This window comes from Mytilus edulis, chromosome 9 (assembly GCF_963676685.1).
Source record: "Mytilus edulis chromosome 9, xbMytEdul2.2, whole genome shotgun sequence".
NCBI classification, from domain to species: Eukaryota; Metazoa; Mollusca; class Bivalvia; order Mytilida; family Mytilidae; genus Mytilus; species Mytilus edulis.
The window spans coordinates 38,292,070-38,311,251 of record NC_092352.1 but is presented as its reverse complement, the minus strand read 5'-3'; the positions used below and the strand labels follow the sequence as shown (position 1 = coordinate 38,311,251).

Genomic DNA, 19,182 nt, shown 5'->3' with positions numbered 1-19,182 from the left:
TAAAGTAAGGGTCATTTGTAAAACTAGAATGAAAATGTGTAAGAAGGTCCATAACTGTCAAACTTTTTTTCTAATTTTTTTAGGCTGAAAATGTGTGCTTCAAAAGTTGTGAAAATTATTTATATATATTTATTTAAACATATATGGTATGGTAATAATTCTAGAAAATTTTATTTCTCAATTCATACGAGTGGGATCTATTTGAACTTTGACATTTAACTGTTTAGGAGCTATTATATTATTTATTCTGGGATATAAATTATAAGTTTATTGGATTGTGTTGTGTGACTAAAGACCGGGATGTTTTTTTTCTAAGAAACATTTTTACATTGGTATTAATTGATTTTTAGCCTAAATCAAGTAGATGATTTAAAGGAGCGTTCTTTTGTTGTTTGACATTAGTTAAAAGACGGTAACAGATGTAAGAAAACTATTGATTCGATTTAAGATGTAATTTAATGGAAAATATTTCTATAATAGAAACAGTTAATATAGTGATCAAACTATATGAACATCTTTGTAAAGTTCAGGCACTCTGGTTTTTTCCACCAATAAAAAAAAAGCCGCCATGAAATAGCCATTGTGTTTAAAAATGTGTTAAAACCAAAAAAGAAACAACCTTTCGCAAATAGGGTATTAGTTAAAACAAAATAAATGGCTTTTTTATCAAGATAACTTTGCAATTCATCTTCCTTTTTGAGTCTTAAAAACCTTAAATCTTGCCATGCTAAACCTATCAAAAATTAATAAATGAGGCTTTTGAACAAAAAGCATGCAAGTGCCTCCCCTTGTTGCCCTTTTATGGTCCTTCAGTTGTATAGGACCCTTACTCTTCATTGTTTATAATACTCGTATAAACTTGAGTTGTTTTCCCCCTTTTACCATAGCAGTCGGGTTTTCATCAATACATTTTCTGTTGTTAGTAATTTTTTGTTGCAAATTTCTTTACATGGACATGGTTTTTGTAGTTGGAACCTCCAAATTACACTCTCTGCTTTACACTTGGCACTATGACTTTCAGAATATGCAAGTTTAAAGGAACCTTGATGCAATGCAAAATTTTTCTAAAATAATGCAATGTGCAATGACTAAAGTACAGAAAAAGCCCTCCTTAGCAGGCAATCTTCATTTGTTAAACATAATAAAATCTATTAAATAGAGATCTTTATGCACATTTGACCAATATTGTCAGTGGAAATAGGCATCTCTAATGTCAGACATTTGTAGTATTATTTTTCTCATTAATATGCAACTTAATTTTATTTGTTAAACGTCTGTCACCGATAATATTTGTCATCAGCGAGAAATTTTTTCATGGTAACATCAGATACTTCAACTGTTACAAAATCAATGCCAAGATTACAATAAAAACACTGATATTTTGTGTTTTCTCATTTATTGATTTTGGTTCTTTTCTCCGCCTAATAACAGTCATATTATACTGACAAAACTGTTTAATCAAATTGTCTAAGTATTTCATCTGGGAAAGGGAAGTACATTAACAAAATAGATATATTTCTGTCAATTTCATCTTAATAGGTTACTGGTGTAATTGGGGAATAATGATGCTCAAACTGTGTCATTGGTATTGGTATTGACAATTCTCTTATTACAAAAATCACATTGTCCATTGCAGCTTTTTATGTTCCTAAAAAACTCAAGTTCAGTTGTCCTTTTGTTTCTTATTTGGTCTGATAAGACATTGTAAGCTTTTTTTTCTAAATTTGTCTTTTATGTCTAAAAGATATTTTTTTATCATTTATTGCTTTGAGAAAATTAAATCAAAGTTGGTATTCTATGATTCAAAATACCTAAAGCTGCTCCATATAATAATGTGTGCTGCAGGCTCTGAGGAGCCTCTAGTTTACTTGTTTGAAAGTTTGATCTCTTGCACTAGAAAATATTGAGGCACAACTTGGTGGAGCCTATTGATGAAAATATTGTGGCACAACTTGATTGCACCTATTGATGAAAATATTGTGGCACAACTTGATGGTGCCAATGGATGAAAATATTGTGGTACAACTTTGTGGCACCTATTTATGTAAATATTGTGGCACAACTTGGTGGTACTTATTGATGAAAAAACTCTGGCACAACTTGGTGGCGCCTTCTGATGAAAATATGTTGACACAACTAAATGGCCTCTATTGATGAAAATACTTCATACATGTATATCTGGTGGTGCCTACTAATAAAAAGACTAAGAAAATGGAAATTGGCCAAGAGAGATTGAGAATAATTTTCAAGACAGATGAAGTTTACAAGCCAGGAAAAAGATTTAGAAGAGGCTTTTAAATGTTTACTGTATGTAGCTAGGTTGGAAAGCATGGAGAAGGCAGAAACCTGTACATAAATTCCATTGCAATGCTCCTTATTTAGACATATAACATTACCAATATTTAACAGATGAATGATTTTTCAGGCCATCATACCATACAACATTATCTTTATGTTAGTTAATTTGTAAAAGTTGGTTATAAATGTTGTCACTTTGTTGATTTTTTACACTCAGGTATACAAATGTATGTAAATTGCCACAGGGCAAGTCACCTATAAGTTATGTTGGAACAACGACAATCTTGTTAATATATTTAGATAGGTACTTTTGTATCAATTTTGAAAAAAATGTAAAAATATATAAGTTTACAAATTAGGTTGTTGCCCTAAGGTTCAGTATTCTTTTTGAGAAAAAAAAATGCCAGTGAATCAAAAACTATAAATAGAATAAGCTGCTAAAACAAAGAAGAAAGGGAAATTTGAATTTTAAAATAAATTTTCTGTAAGGATTAACATCCGTGACAGAAGAATAAAATTAAATGTTGAAATTTTCCGGAAATGAAATCTAAGTTAAAGTTCACGGGTTTTTTACGAGAACACGAAATTGTCACCAATGAACTTGATGATTGTAAAGGGAAGTATTACAAGAGCCTCTTATCGGAAGTAACTATGTAATACTTGGTTTTCAAGGATATGTGCTTTACAATTCAAGTCCCTGTCAAATTTCCTAACATGTGTTTTAAATATCAAATCTGTTAAATTTTCTAACTTTCAGTTGATATTTTAACAAAATTCAAGGAGCCTGATATTTTTTTATTATTGTTTATTGACATGGCTCGCACAGTTGCATTTCAGAAATCAAGGTGAACTTCATTTAATTCATTCCATTAGTCTCATAATTACCTAATAATTAGTTTTCTTATGTATACTTTTATGGTTGATGAAAGGAGAAAAAGTTTTCATATAGAGCATAAAAGTTTCTAAATATAAAAGTCATATTGATGGGTTATTATACTTTATAAATTTAAGATATATTGTAAATTAAAGAACAATCAATTAAGGCACATTTTGTAAATAATGTTTGAAGGGGTTTTAACATTACTTAAGTGAGGTTAAAATGGTAACACTATTGAGTTTTAACTGATACAATTACAATGTAAACACATACTTTAAACATGCACTTTGCACTTGTTTTCTGTCATGAAGAGGCATATATTTATCTACCCAATAGTTAGGAAATCTCTCGGTTTCCATAACTGTGAACGTAGAGTTGTAATAATTAAGGACATAAACAGTTATAGTATAGTCAAGTGCTACTTAGATCTTGTAAATAACCATCCAGACACAAGATATATATCATTTCACTTAGTCTGGACTAGTAAATGTAGTTTTTATTGCAAAACATGTATGGAAATATTTGTGCCTTGCTTGTCTTTTAATACCTTGACCTTTGATTTTTGTTTGATCAATGATTAGCCATTCTTATTTTTTTGGGCAGTTCTCTCACTTAATTTTTTATTCAAACATACATTTACTAAATCCATAGTTGCACTAGAAAGTCTTTTCAGAGAGTTTAATGTGTTATATGCAAGTTGTTTGAAGTTACATGACACCACTAGGAAAAAAGTCTCCAAAAAGAAGATAGCAAAATAATATAAACAATTGTAAACAATTTAGTCTTCTTCATAACTTTTATTTTTCAACCTTAACCCATCAGTTAGAACTTTAAGAATGATAAATAGGTCAGCCTTTTCATACATGCTTGAAAAGTAGGTTAAAACACTTCTACAATGAATATTGCAATGTTTAAAGGAGTGTATTGTTAAAGAGATATCTATGTCGTTTTATAGCTTGGCAGACATAACACTTTTTTACTGTCTCAATTGAGCTAACCTGTGGAAGCATTGTGGAGCTAAAATAATTACCCAAGACCAACAAGTTTCCTTCAATGAAAACAGTCAGTCATTTTACAGTATATTAACTTCTAAATTGGTGCCAACTATGCCAGCATGCTGACCTTTTTGTTTGTAATTCATAGTTTGTATTTTGACCAATTAAAATTGTGTACCAAATATGAATCCTTGAGTGCAATTATTACGGATGTTATTTATGCAAGAAAATTTAAAAATACTATTTCGGTAGGCAGAGTTTCCTGTGATATTTTGAGAGGTTGTTGATCTAATTCTGTTTACATTCTAACCAATGACTCAGTATCTTCTTTAATTGCTTAACAAATTTCTTTATCTACACCCTAATTATCAGATATTGCGTACAATATATAACAACAGTGCATGGTCAAAATGCACGTTTTTTCAAATGCCTTTTTGATATCTTGTTTATGAAGACGCAAGGTCACACCTTATTGTAATATCTTATAATATCTTGTTACATCTTATATAAGAAATTCATCAGACAGTGATCTATTTCTGAAAGCTCGAATTTAACTTGTTATGAAATCAGAGAAATATGTTTTTTTTACAATAAAAAATCAAGACAGACCATATGTTAGGCAAAAAAAAACAATAAGTCACAAAATCATACTCATTGTGTAAGAGTTATTTTTGGTAGATTTTATTTTATGTTTTCTAAAGGTATGATTCGTACTAATAGGGAAAATTAGGAAATGTATAATGAGATCATTATTTTTTCCTGAGTAGGTGGGGGCCAAAAGTTTTTTCAAAACCAAGGGATCCCCAATATAAATTTCAGTTTCTAATATTATAATAGTTTAACTTGTCTTAAAATCTACTTTTTTAATGCAGTTTTAAAATAAACTTTACTGATTTATAAAGATTTAAACCTTATCATCAATAATTAATTTTTGATTAAATTAATTATTATATAAGGTAATCTGTCAGAAAGCCAAATATTTTTATTGTAGGTACTTATCGATTAGGTTTAAAAGTTTAGTTGTGTAGAGGTCATTATTTGATAAGTATAATGTGTTTATTTCTAAAACAGCAGGTGAATAGACTTGTAGATTAGCCCCATGAAATGTTACCTTCTAACAATAGAAAAGTGGTTTGTGTTGTAGTCACATGATCAAAACATGAATGCCCCTTAGGACATTTAAAAACCAGACATGTTTATGAAAATAATTATTGATTTTATATGTGTGTTTATTAGTTAAATTGAGTGTACATATTGTGGTTTTTAACTGGATTTTATATTGCTCAGCATTTTTGACATTTTTAACTAAAAAATTGGGAGAAAAAATAAGACATTTCCCTTCAGAGCCTCTGTGTACTAAAACAAGGCATTGAGCAGTTAGTGCTGATCATGTGATCAACCAAGGATGAACTAAGATTATATTCTAGATAAAGTATTACATAGTGGGTTAAATCAATCAGCTTTATAATTGTGTATCAACATTATGTGTAAAATGGACTGATAGAAAGAAGAAAGGAAAAAGATGGCAAATACAGAATGGCAGCCTCAGGTGGATACGGAATTTCAGATAGCTATTCAGACGGAAAGGTGTGCTCTAATTTCTATATGATTATATTGTATTTACACACATAGGTAGTTTAGTTTTATAGGTCAAATATCTGACAATGTTTTACTTACTATTGACATTTAATACATGTTTCTAGAATGTACATAATTTAATACATATTTTATATGTGTGTAGGCTCACGATTTAAAGAATTGCTGATACATTGATTTTTGTAATGATCATCCTATAACAATTAGACTTGCCTACACTATTGTTAAGGATTGACTACAAATTTCTTCCTCTCAATATTACAATTTGTAAATGCCGTGTAAGGTTGCAGTATTGGTATTTTTGTGGAAATTCACTCTAATATGGACATATTTTTGTATGTGGGGACAGTTTCATTCAAAGATTTTTAAGACATTCATAAAACTCGGCATGTTGTTTTTCCTGTATATTGTTATTGTTGATAGATCATTATGTAATTTATATAAACAGTTATAGAACTCAAAGTGATTTTAAAATCCTTTTTGTTTTTTAAAGTAAGATTTAATTTACTTTGATAGACCTTTTTGGTTATATATTTTAAAAGGCTATGTATAAACTAGGGATTAACTGCAGATTAACTTGATAAGACCTTGATTTCAGTCTAACAACCCTAATAATAATTTATATATAACCTAATATGTATGTTATAATGTTATTATATTTTGACACTGTTCATTTCTTATTTAACATATTCTTTAATTGTTAGAGTATATAGAAGGGGAGGGAATATTCCACAAAAGTCTTTCAATCATGATTTAGCATACACAATATATCTTTTATAATCTCTGAAATGTTTTCAATCTATTTTTGTTTGTGTGATATATACAAAAAAGGATAAGTCACTTAATTCTAATTGATTTAATTGACTTCTAATTTATTTATTTTTTATATATTTTTGAATTGACAATTCTGTATATATTTAGATTACTCTGAAAAGTCTTAACATTTTGTAAATTGGGACAATGAAGACTTACATTTTTCATATTCTAGAATTGTAATTATTCTAAATGCATCATATATATTGTAAATATATTTTTACTATAAATGAATAAGATTGTGTATAAAATGGCAACATTTTTTTTCCTCACAAATTTTCTCCTACAAATGAAAAATTACGTAAATAACATCTTCTAAATATGTTAAATAGGTGAAGAAACGCTATGACAGTTCATAACTAGTTCATATAGACATGATCATCTGATTTAATGTATCGCGGTACATAACTGTCACTCAAAAACAATCAAAATCCAATGTCATTGATAGGTACACGATTTTATAAAGGTGACTTTTCATTTGCTTTTCTTCATGTGTTTATTACTTCCTGGTTTCTGTTGTCTTAACGGTAACAACGTTGAATTAGTCCCTAAAAATAATTGAAGAAGCTGGTGGTTTTTCTTTCGACACCCTAAATCACAAATACATGAAGTATAAGTTATATTTCAAAATACAATGTATGAACACTTGGTTCTTTTGAATGAAGGCAGAGAAAATGCAAAACTGGCTTCAATTCATTCTTTTCTTTCACTTGATTTACTTATTTCAAAGTAAGAACTCCATGTTTTTGCTACTTAATTTGTAGTTCTTAAGATTAATAATATGAAATTTTCATAGCCCATACTTCATTCATATATAAACATCATAATATATAAATTTCTTGTACATGCTTATGTTTGAAAGTGATAGATTCAATGTTAATTTTATTTTTGGAAGAGTATTAAATACATGTAATCAGATCTGTATAGTAACATGTATTTAACCAAACAGTGATCAAGAGCCTTGTCAGTTTGAACACTGCTTCAGTCAAAATTTTAATTGAGGATTGCCAATTCTACTGCCAAAGTTCAGTGGTTTCCAAGTGACGTCTGGCTGCTTTCTCCATTAGTAAGAACGGAACAACACAATAAGACCATGGTCTCTAAAAATGGTGTTTAACACCAACAAATCAAAACAAAGAAACAATCGTCTTGCTGATGCCAGTTACTATAGAAATGGATTAATTGAAAGCAAGGCAAAAAGGGAAATTATTTCTATTGGAGGGACATGCCCTAATTCACACATGGACAGCACATATTTTTTACTGAACTTTCAGAGTTTGATGAAATGTGTCGTATTCCTTACACAGAGTGTTAATTATATTAAACAAAGGGTACCTCCTCAGTTATGACATCAGTTGAATAATCATGAGGGAAAACTGTTTTATATTGATTTGTAACATATATGTATATCATTTACGCTTTGATTAAGAAGCAGTTTAAGTTTATTCTTAACTTCATTGAAATGTTTGAACTTCTGGAAACAGATTTGAAATCTTCTCTTGAGTTGATGTATGAATTGGAGTTGCTTGTAGTTCATCTGAAATATGCATATCTACTGTGTATTCATTTATTTTATTGGGTACCAATTTTCGTGGATTGAGGAAAACTTACACTTCTGTGGATATTTAATTTCGTTGTTTTGCTAAAGTCAGCATACAAGTGTGGAAAATTTTGTAATTAGTTTAAACATTTAATTTTGTGGTTCACCTGTACCCACGAAATCCACAAAAATTGGTATCTAACGAAAAATAATGAATCTACAGTGATGTAAATAAGTTATTCAGCTTAATTCAAAAATATACTATTGGAGTATTATAATAAACTAAGCAAATAGGGAATCAGATATAGTGATTGAAGGATTTTATATAAAGAATATATGTTGTTTATTTTAGTGATCCAAATGGTCCATGGTGTACAGGAAATCAAGGCCAGTCTGGACCTGGTTTATCTGTAGTGACCACTGTCTGGGGAATGACCAATACTACGCAAACAGCACCATTTAATCATCAAACCCCAGGATATACCACTACCATGTCATCAACAAACTATACGCAACAACCAAACTTCCAAGTTAATGCATTACAGAAAGGACCATACAACCCTACTTCATTATCAAACAACATTCCATATCGTCGTCCAAGGTAAGTGTCACCAACCAAGCTGTAAAGATTATTGGGTTGTCTACAATGTGAACCTTTTTGGCTGGTGAGCACAGCAAACTTTCATGAAGGCATATTTTAGAGAGAAACCCATTTCTTATATCCTTCGCCCTATTTTCTACACTATTTCATGAAGAAAGTAAAGAATTGTTTTTAATGCAAATTTTTATGTCTGGATATTGCAGAATGAAACTCATATCTAAAATTCTATCTGCCCCCTCTTTTAACCATAATTCATGAAGAAACTCTGAATTTATACATGCAAAAGCTCACTTAGGCATATTGCAGAAAACCATTCCTAATGTATTGTAGATTTCCTTCCTCAAAAAAGGAGATAATTGCATAAACATTCATATGCCAATCACTGAGTACTTTATTGAAACTTTTTAAAAATGGTACTTCAGCTTTAATCAAACAACTTTATCCCATTATTGTTCTTTTTCCAAAAAAAACATTTTTAGGGCTTGATGTTGGAGTGGTCTTAAGTAATTCATCTATAGTGATCACTAGCTAGTTTCCCTGTCAAAGGTCATTTGTTCTCTACAAGTGCCAGTACTCTGGCTTCCAACCAATCAGCACATTATTAACTGCAATTCATTGTCTTTGAGTTCTGCTGCAATATGTGATGGTTGTTAACCATAAAATAAAAAAATGCAATTCCTTGAAATAATTTTGGTAAATCATGTTGGTAATCCATTTTGCAGATAACAACATTATAAGCTTAAAAACATGGTCTTTTTAAATAATTAGAAGATGAATTTAAATACAGAGTGATTTTTTTGTTCAAAATCTAAATATTTGGTTGTTCATTATATTTCAGTTACCCTCCTACACCAAATACCCCAGGGTCAAATACACCGAGTAATAATGATTACCCTGGTGCACCTCAACAAGGAAATCCAGCACTGGCACAAGCTTTAGTAGCGGCAGCAGCCACAGCCTCGGCCACAGCAACAGCGACTGCCACCATGATGATGCAGAATGACCCACAGATGAATAACAACCAACCAATGAATGTCCAAATGAATTATGGGCCAGGCATGCAGGTAATATATTAAAAAAAATCATCTGTTTAGGGCTGGTCCATAAAATACCATGTCTCCCCAGAGACTGTACTTTTTTTTAACCCACAGAAATGAAAATAAATTATAACAACACTCCCTTTGCATTTTGGTATTTCAAATACATCCACCTACACAAAATTTTAAAGAATTGCCTTCCCTTGGGGGGGAATAGTATTTTCTGGAACAACCCTACCCTAAGAACAATCATACCTGTTCTTAGTCACAAGTCTTATATTCAGTGGTTGTCTTTTGTTACTTTATAACCTAAATTGTTATTCTTCAGTTGTTTTGAACATAATCAAACCATTTGTTTTCACCTTTGAATTGTGTGGCATTTTTTCATTTTGTAGCCTTTTAGGGTTGCCATACGGTATGTGTTTTGCTCATTGTTGAAGGTGGTACAGTGACCTGTTGTTGCTAACCTTGTATATCACTTTGAAATATCTGATGGAGAGCTGTATCATCTGTGAAATTTGATCAGTTTTCACATTCAAATCATATTTACCGTTAAGGAAATTTTGAAGGAAATGCTGTTTATTGTATCTTTGCTGCTGCTTTTTATATTTTTACGGGATAGGAAGATTGTTTTGATAAATACTTTCATCAGTTAGATGTTTTGCACGACTATTGATGGTAATATTTTCAGTTTGTTGTTTTTTCCGTAGTAATCTCTTAAGGGTATTATCAGTATGTTTTTGGTATTTATCCCACACTGGTTTTTTTATGGGCTTGATCTTGTTTTGAAAAATACGTTATAGTGATTTTTTTTTTACATTTTTTTTTCATGTGTGAAATTTGGTCAGTTTTTTTTACCTAGAATCAAAATATTGTGACCTTTTAGGAAAATTATGATGAGGTTTATTGTATCTTTGCTGTATTATATTTTTTATGGATAGGAAGAATGTTTTGATAAATATGTTCGTCAGTCAGATGTTTTGTTCATAGTTTTGCATGACTGCTGAGGATAAGATTTTCAGTTTGTGGTTTTTATCGTTGTAACCTTTTGAGGATATTTTCGGTAACTTTACCACCTGAGTTTTCATAGGATTGATCTGGTTTGGATAAATATGATAATCAGTTAGATGATCGTTCATAGGGATTTTATGATTGATGTGGGTAAGTGCGTCAGTTTTTAGTCTGTATTCTATGGTAACCTTTAAGAACATTTTGGCGAGATGTTTAGTCCAATTAACAATTTTAAAAGGTGTTTCTGTGTTTATAATTCATTTTTAGGTCATAACCATAGTCAATGAATGTCTTAAAAAAAATGATGCAAATTATGGATCTTTGAGATAACTGTATTTTTTTATTTTAAAAATCCAAATGTCAGTTTTTAATGAAAGAAAAATTTAATTTTTAAACAATAAATAATCAGTGCTACAAGTATTAAATTCAGAAGTAACTTTCTCTAGCAGAAAAGTGTCAATTATAAGTTTAATTCTGCATGGGTAGTTCCAAAAGAGTATTTAAAACGTCAGTTTATTTAGTGTCGAAGTGAAAGATGATCAGCCATTGTTTGACGACTGCTTAGACACATTTAACAATGTATGAATATTGATGCTGCGTTAATAAGATCTATAATTCTGGCATCGCTGTAATCATTCGTTGACACTTTATTGATTCTTCTTACAAACTGACGTGTCTTTTTACCTGTGTTTCACTATATAGTAGGTAGTTAAACAGCTTTTCTTAATTACCTGAGTGTTTTTTCACTGTCAATCTGGTGCTTGTGAGTCTGCGATACCTGGGTTGATAAATTATTCACACTTGATTATTATTTCAGTAAATTTTATCATTAAAAAGGTTGGTTCTGATATATTGACTTTTTTATTTTGATACATTTTGTATTAAAAAATGCATCTTGATAAACTTGTTTTTTTTTCAGCAACAGTGTTTTGAAAATTATTGATTTTTTTGGTCAAGGTGCAAGATGATAAATATGATTTGCATATTTTGATTTACATAAATCAAGATGATGCATATTTTTGATATGATAAAAATTATATGTTTTTATTTTTATTTTTCAGCAACAGATGCCAATGGGCCAGTATGGGAATCAGTATCCTCCAGGAATGTCTCAAAGACACCCTGGTCCTATGAATATGGGACCTGGTCCAGGGGCAGGTCCAGGCCCTATGATGAGAAATCCCATGTATGCCAGAAGACAAGCACCATATCACAATCCTCACCAAAAGATGCCAACACGGCCTTCTTTTCCTAATGGTCCACAGGTAGGTACCACTAATCATGCATTGGCTTTGAAATATTTTTTTTTCTTTCAAAAATCAAATTCAAAAAATCAAATTTGACATTATGGGATTGTTCAGTTAGGTCTTTTTCTAGAGTATAAAAATTCAACTACATTCAAATCCCTTTTGTTTGTCCATTATTTTATGTTGGTTTTTTTGTTGGTTTTTTTATCCAAACAATTTTTATGAAATTTATCAATGTCCCATGTGCATAATACTTTTAAGCTTTGATCGAAACAAACAAAAAATGATGTTAGCATAGCTTTTTGTCCTTTAATTTGTTTGATAACATTATTTTATGAATTTTGTTGCATAAATCTCTCCTATCATTTAAATGATGCCGCTGTTGAAATATTGTATGTAAAATCACATGAAAGATAGGTCAGAAACTAGGATGTTATAATACCTACCAGCTGATACAACATTTAATTCATTGTCCAAGGAAAGAGAGATATAATAAACCACAGTATTATTTGTTTTCACATTAGAAGAAAATACTAGAGCAACCTTTGATACAAAAAACTCAATGTTGGCAGTATATTTAATTAAGAAAAAAAATTCTTTAAAATAATGGGTCGATTTGATTTATTTATTTATTTAAAAGACCCATTTATAAATGTATTCCTAATTATTCAATACTTGTTGATGTTTGCGTTTTAACTTTCATTCATGTTTATCAACGGAAACTAGAAATCAATTTGTATATCAGATGAAGTGATTATGTATTGTACATTGTTCAAGGGGAACTAACTCTAGTGAATATCTATTTTAGTATGGTGATCAGTATAACAACCCACAACAGTATTCTGGTGGAAAATACCCACCAACACAGCAGCCACTTCCTTCACCGACATACCACCAGCAACCCGGAATGCGACCCAACCCTGGTGGCCCATATCCCAACATGCCTAACGGCCAGGCATACTATAATAATCCAGTAGGCAGAGCGATGCCACCCCAGCCACAGAACTTTAATAATTATAACATGGGACAACAAGGCATATCTGTAAGTACAAATTTTGTATGATAAATGTATCTTATTTGAACCATTAAACTTGCACATAAAGATTACAAGACAAAGAACAAATTGCAATAAACTTTATCTTAAATCATATTCATACATGTAATAAAAATTTATTGACAATGGATCTACAAAATTTGGTTTCACAGTTAAAGGTTTGCTTTGAAACTTAATTCATGTCATTATACAACTTTCTAGTACAGTGAAACCAGCTAAACCGAATCCTGTTTAAACCTAAAACCTTTATAAACCAAACATGTTCTAAAGCACCGTCATATCAAATTTTATGTGTTAGGTACCTGATAAACCTGAACTTCGGCCAAAACCAAACAAAATCTTATGACCAAAAGAGGTTCGGTTTAAACAGGTTTCAATGTTTGCTAAAAGGTCATTGAATTATTTTTTTTTTCTTCATTTTTCAGTCACCACCATCAAATTATCCTCATTCCCCATTACCTGGAAATCCGACCCCACCCATCACCCCTGGGCCAGGTCCTAATGGCTACAATGGACCCATGCCAAATGGACCACCAATGCCAATTAAAAAAGGTATGTATAGGATTGTAGTTTTAATTATTTTGATGTTAATCTATGTTAAAATGATTGTTGTTCTATTTATTTTGATGTTAATCTATTTTAATACTATTTATTTCCTGTTATTGTAACATAAATCCATTTATAATAATTGTGGTTGTTATATGAAGTGATCACTATTTAATTCAAGGTCATTTGACATTTAGATAGAAATTAAGATTTTCTTTATCCTCTTAAAAATTAAGAATTCAGACATAATGGAATTCAAATCCAAAAGTTTATATTGTATTACTGATAATACTCTTAGCTTCATGAAAGCTGAGTTGAAATGAACAGCATAACTTTTGATGAACAAATTTTTCCCCATATTTCTTACCTCTTGATTTTAGTATAAGAATAAGAAGAGGAATAAAAATTTAATTATTCTGATCAAGAACCCATAAAGGGCATCATTTTACAACAACAATATGCACAATAATATTCAGGAAAAATACATGAACCTAGTATATTTCTATTATGTTATGGACAGGATCAGAGCCAACACATCATGTGTCTTAAATAACTATTCTGAACTGGTAGAATTTTAGTTTCACTTGTGATTTTGTTTGTGTTTTAGATCCTGAAGAATTACGATTGACGTTTCCTGTACGAGATGGTGTGGTATTACCGCCTTTTAGACTGGAGCATAACTTGGCAGTTAGTAACCATGTCTTCCATCTGAGGGAATCGGTTTATCAGACATTAATGTTCAGGTTAGTAACAAGCTGTCCAGCAGGGTTCTCACTAATATGTGTGCACGAGTCCTGGAGATAACCAGCTGTCCAGCAGGGTTCTCACGAATATGTGTGCACGAGTACTGGAGATTGGACTCCTTAGTATCTCAACTAACAAGCTGTCCAGCAGGGTTCTCACTAATATGTGTGCACGAGTACTGGAGATTGGACTCCTTAGTATCTCAACTAACAAGCTGTCCAGCAGGGTTCTCACTAATATGTGGGCACGAGTACTGGAGATTGGACTCCTTAGTATCTCAACTAACAAGCTGTCCAGCAGGGTTCTCACTAATATGTGTGCACGAGTACTGGAGATTGGACTCTCTTAGTTTCTCAACTAACAAGCTGTCCAGCAGGGTTCTCACTAATATGTGTGCACGACTACTGGATATTGGACTCTCTTAGTTTCTCAACTAACAAGCTGTCCAGCAGGGTTCTCACTAATATGTGTGCACGAGTACTGGAGATTGGACTCTCTTAGTTTCTCAACTAACAAGCTGTCCAGCAGGGTTCTCACTTATATGTGTGCACGAGTACTGGAGATTGGACTTCTTAGTATCTCAACTAGTCAGTTCAAAGAGTCCAAAAATACTTAATTTTGTTTCATATTCAGACATCGGACTCAGACTTCTCTTAAACTGAGTTTTACTGTGCGTTTTAGTGAGTTTGTTTTTTCTACATTGGCTAGAGGTATAGGGGGAGGGTTGAGATCCCAAAAAACATGTTTGTGCTTGTCCCGAGTCAGGAGCCTCTGGCCTTTGTTTGTCTTGTATGATTTTTAATTTTATTCTTGTATATAATTCGGAGTTTAGTATGACGTCCATTATCACTGAACTAGTATACATATTTGTTAAGGGGCCAACTGAAGGACACCGCCGGGTGGGGGAGTTTCTTGCTACATTGAAGACCTATTGGTAACCTTCAGTTGTTGTATGCCTTATGGTCAGGTTGTTGTCACTTTGACACATTCCCCATTTCCTTTCTCAATTTTATTAATGATTGTTATCAGCAGAGTCCATTCATATTTTGATTGCACAAGTTTAGAAATGTACAATTTATTCGTCTCATTTATCATTTTGTTTGTAAGAAGACTGACATTGACCATGTTTCTCTACAAAACTTTAAACTTGCTTTGGCAAAAAATGGGGTATCCCTAGAATCTGCAGAAATGATCCTTTGTGAGAATCCTGTTTTCCAGTAAACGTGATTAAGGTGTTCCATAAACATTTTGTTTACATGAAAATCTGTATCATAATTTTTATAACCATGTAAATTAGAGTTTCTGTAAACATGCTTTCTATCAAAATAGTTTACCTGATTTAATGTCAGTGAACTTAACAACACAAGATCAATGAACTAGTGGTAGTAGCCATTTTTTTGTTTTGCTGTTTAGTAAGAATAACAAATGTTCAAATCAAAGTTTTATGAAGTGGATAATCCTTTATCATTGAATTGTATGCCATTTAAAATTTGATGGACTTACCTATTTGTTGACCTAGATATTGACCTAGATGTTGTTTATGGTATGATGTTTATCCAAATTTACCTTGTTTATACATGTACTTGCTTATAAAATTTTATATATAAGAATAAGAATGTATGTTGACATTTAAATTGCTTCTGGTTATTTGTGTTGGGATGCTGTCTCATTGACATAATCACTTTATCTCTTTCTATCATATATAAAATACCCTAATTAACAGGGCAAAGATGTGGTCAAATAAGACGCTGATGATAAAAAAAAAAAACAGATTTAGTTAGGCATTGCTGTAAATGGTTGGTAAAAACTGTGAAATTTATTTAAGGGATAATTAATGGAAAATTGTTGCATACAATAAATGCAAATAGAATTTAATTATAATATTCCTAAAACTCTGCCACATATTAAGCAATTACAGAAACAAACAAAAATGGATTTACAGTCTGAATAGATAAATAAAGTGATAAATGATATTAATAGCAATTTTGTTTTTCTTCAGATCTGATTTAGAGTTACAGCTGAAATGTTTTCATCATGAGGACAGACAGATGAATACTAACTGGCCAGCCTCCGTCACAGTCAGTGTCAATGCTAATCCTCTCAACATTGAACGTGGGGAAAATAAAACCTCTCATAAACCATTATACCTCAAAGATGTCTGTCAACCAGGCAGAAATACCATTCAAATTACTGTCACTGCATGTTGTTGTGTAAGTATACATACAAATAAAAAAAAAAGAAGATGTGGTATGATTGCCAATGAGACAACTCTCCACAAGAGACCAAATGATACAGAAATTAACAGCAATAGGTCCTTGTACGGCCTTCAACAATGAGCAAAGCCCATACAAGGCTTTTTCTGCACATGATTTTTATGGTAGGGTGTTTTTAGAACTTTAAATGTTTAAAAGAGTTAAAAGATTCTGAAAACCAATGTGATATTAGTAATTCCATAAATACTGGCTTTTAATTAAAAAGGGAAATGATATTAGAATATCCTCATTCGAACAAGTAGAATTGACTGTCATTAGGTTTACTAGGTACTTACCTGCTTCAAAACCTCATACTTATATGATGCTTAATTCTAGTTCAAATTTATCTGTATAGCTTCAATTTAAATTCCTCAATCAATCTGGTCATGACTGTACTGTAGTCTTACTATACCTAATAACTTATTATTTCTGTTTTCAGTCTCATTTGTTTGTTCTACAATTAGTACATCGACCAAGTGTACGATCAGTTTTACAAGGGTTGTTACGGAAACGGTTGTTACCAGCAGAACATTGTATTACAAAAAGTAAGTAGTTACTGTTGGAAAATACATTTTTAAATAGAAGATGTGATATGATTACCAATGAGACAACTCTTAGCAAGATACCAAATTACACAGTAATTAACAACTATAGGTCATCATACAGTATATATTAGGAACATGAAATAGAAAACTAAACAAATACTTTGAATATGACACACAAATGTAATCCTAAATTTATACATTGATGGAACATACTTCAATGATATTATCAAGACAGTTGAAATCTATACCATGTAGAAATGTTTTTGGTGTTTGTCGTTTTAAAGAATCTAATAAAAAGCTATAAAAAAAAAATTAGTCATACACAGAATATTTCCAAATTGAGAGAACTACATAGAAATGGGTCGACAATGATTCTCAATTAAGAAATCATATATTTTAAGAAATTCTAGTTACTTTATAATGTTGATATTGTTTTTCTTTTCAGTCAAAAGAAATTTTAGCAGTGTTCCATCCAATTCATTAAGTGGCGAAGATGGAGTTGAACAAACAGCGATTAAAGTTTCATTAAAATGTCCAATCACCTTCAGACGGATAACACTGCCGGCTAGAGGTCATGAATGTAAACACATACAGGTAAGTTTGGTATAGCTTTCACCATTATTTTTGTAAATGAGGGGGGAAGAGGAGGAGGTTAGAAACAGAAGCAATATATATACAAAGGGAGGTAATAAAAAAATCAAAAGTTAAACAAGGAGAGGTAACACTATCACTAAAAAAGAAAAGAAAAAAATAATAATAGTAAAACTGAAAACAAAGATAGAGTGATGCTAAGGAGACAATAAAGATAAGAGTGATCGTAAATTTTCAGGAAGGTTAACTTGCATTCAACAAATGAAATCACGAATATAAATATATAACTGTAAGGAGGGACTACACTGAAATTTTAATCTTATAATTTTGTTACATTTGGTAAATTATGTTAATGGTTAATAATTTTCTATTGCAGTGTTTTGATCTTGAATCATACCTACAGTTGAATTGTGAAAGAGGGTCATGGCGATGTCCAGTTTGCAAGTAAGTATAAATCTCTCTTCTGGTAGACACTAACAACTTGATAAACCATGTTTTATTTATATCAAGTCTAATTATAAATTATTTCATTTTGGTATATAAAAAAAGAAGTCTTGGTACACATGCCTGCTGATTAAAATATCTGTCCCTTTTTTCCACTCTTTTATTTCAATTAGTGTCATTTTATACATAAAGACTGCATGTTAAACTCAAAATTAAAAAAAATAAATGTTTCTTTTATTTATTTACAGCAAAACAGCATTATTAGAAGGTTTAGAAATAGACCAATATATTTGGGGTATTCTGACAAATCTTCAGACGACAGAGTTTGAGGAGGTTACTATAGATCCCCTGGCAGCATGGAAACCTGTACAACATAAAACTATCAAAGAAGAGGAAGCTGGTAGGTTATAATATTGTTTACATCACACCCAAAAATGACTTTTTACGAAATATGTTTTGAAATGTTCGAGGGGTGCAGCAATTATATATGATGTTTAAAAAAAATATTTAACTAATTTCATTCTTTATGAAACTGTCATGACAGTTAGAGGTTTAGCTAGCTATAAAACCAGGTTTAATCCAATATTTTCTACATAAGAAAATATCTGTACTAAGGAAGGAATATGACAGTTGTTTTCCATTCGTTTGGTGTGTTTGAGCTTTTGATTTTGCCATTAAGAAGGAACTTTCCATTTTGAATTTTCCATGAAGTTCTGTTTTTTTTTGTAATTTTACATTTTTTCAACTGTTAATTTACAAGAAAGCACCTGAAACAATTTTAGAAGAACCTAAAAGGAAAGGTAATAATTCATCACATGGCCTTGTTAAACAGGTTATAGGAATGAATAAAGGGTAATTGAAGTAGACAATGATGCAATCCTCACATTTAAACTTTGGAAAATTTAATTATTTCGTGACATTTAAACTTTGGAAAATTTAATTATTTCGTGACATTTAAACTTTGGAAAATTTGATTACTTCGTGACATTTA

General features: G+C 31.0%; 1 protein-coding gene across 16 annotated transcripts in view; it reads left to right on the top strand.

The window, feature by feature from the left end:
* The window catches only part of LOC139489703 (zinc finger MIZ domain-containing protein 1-like), a 210,228-nt gene that overhangs the window by 184,656 nt on the left and 6,390 nt on the right, over positions 1-19,182 (top strand). For 15 of the 16 annotated variants that reach the window (XM_071276417.1, XM_071276425.1, XM_071276418.1 and 12 more), the window contains 11 exons: positions 8,472-8,720; positions 9,559-9,784; positions 11,830-12,033; positions 12,824-13,057; positions 13,495-13,621; positions 14,223-14,358; positions 16,359-16,569; positions 17,051-17,156; positions 17,602-17,750; positions 18,124-18,191; positions 18,440-18,591. In XM_071276417.1, coding sequence (XP_071132518.1) covers positions 8,472-8,720; positions 9,559-9,784; positions 11,830-12,033; positions 12,824-13,057; positions 13,495-13,621; positions 14,223-14,358; positions 16,359-16,569; positions 17,051-17,156; positions 17,602-17,750; positions 18,124-18,191; positions 18,440-18,591 — 1,862 coding nt within the window. Of the gene's footprint in view, positions 1-4,551; positions 5,758-8,471; positions 8,721-9,558; positions 9,785-11,829; positions 12,034-12,823; positions 13,058-13,494; positions 13,622-14,222; positions 14,359-16,358; positions 16,570-17,050; positions 17,157-17,601; positions 17,751-18,123; positions 18,192-18,439; positions 18,592-19,182 lie in introns of those variants that run through there. The other variant, XM_071276433.1, reaches the window with a different exon arrangement.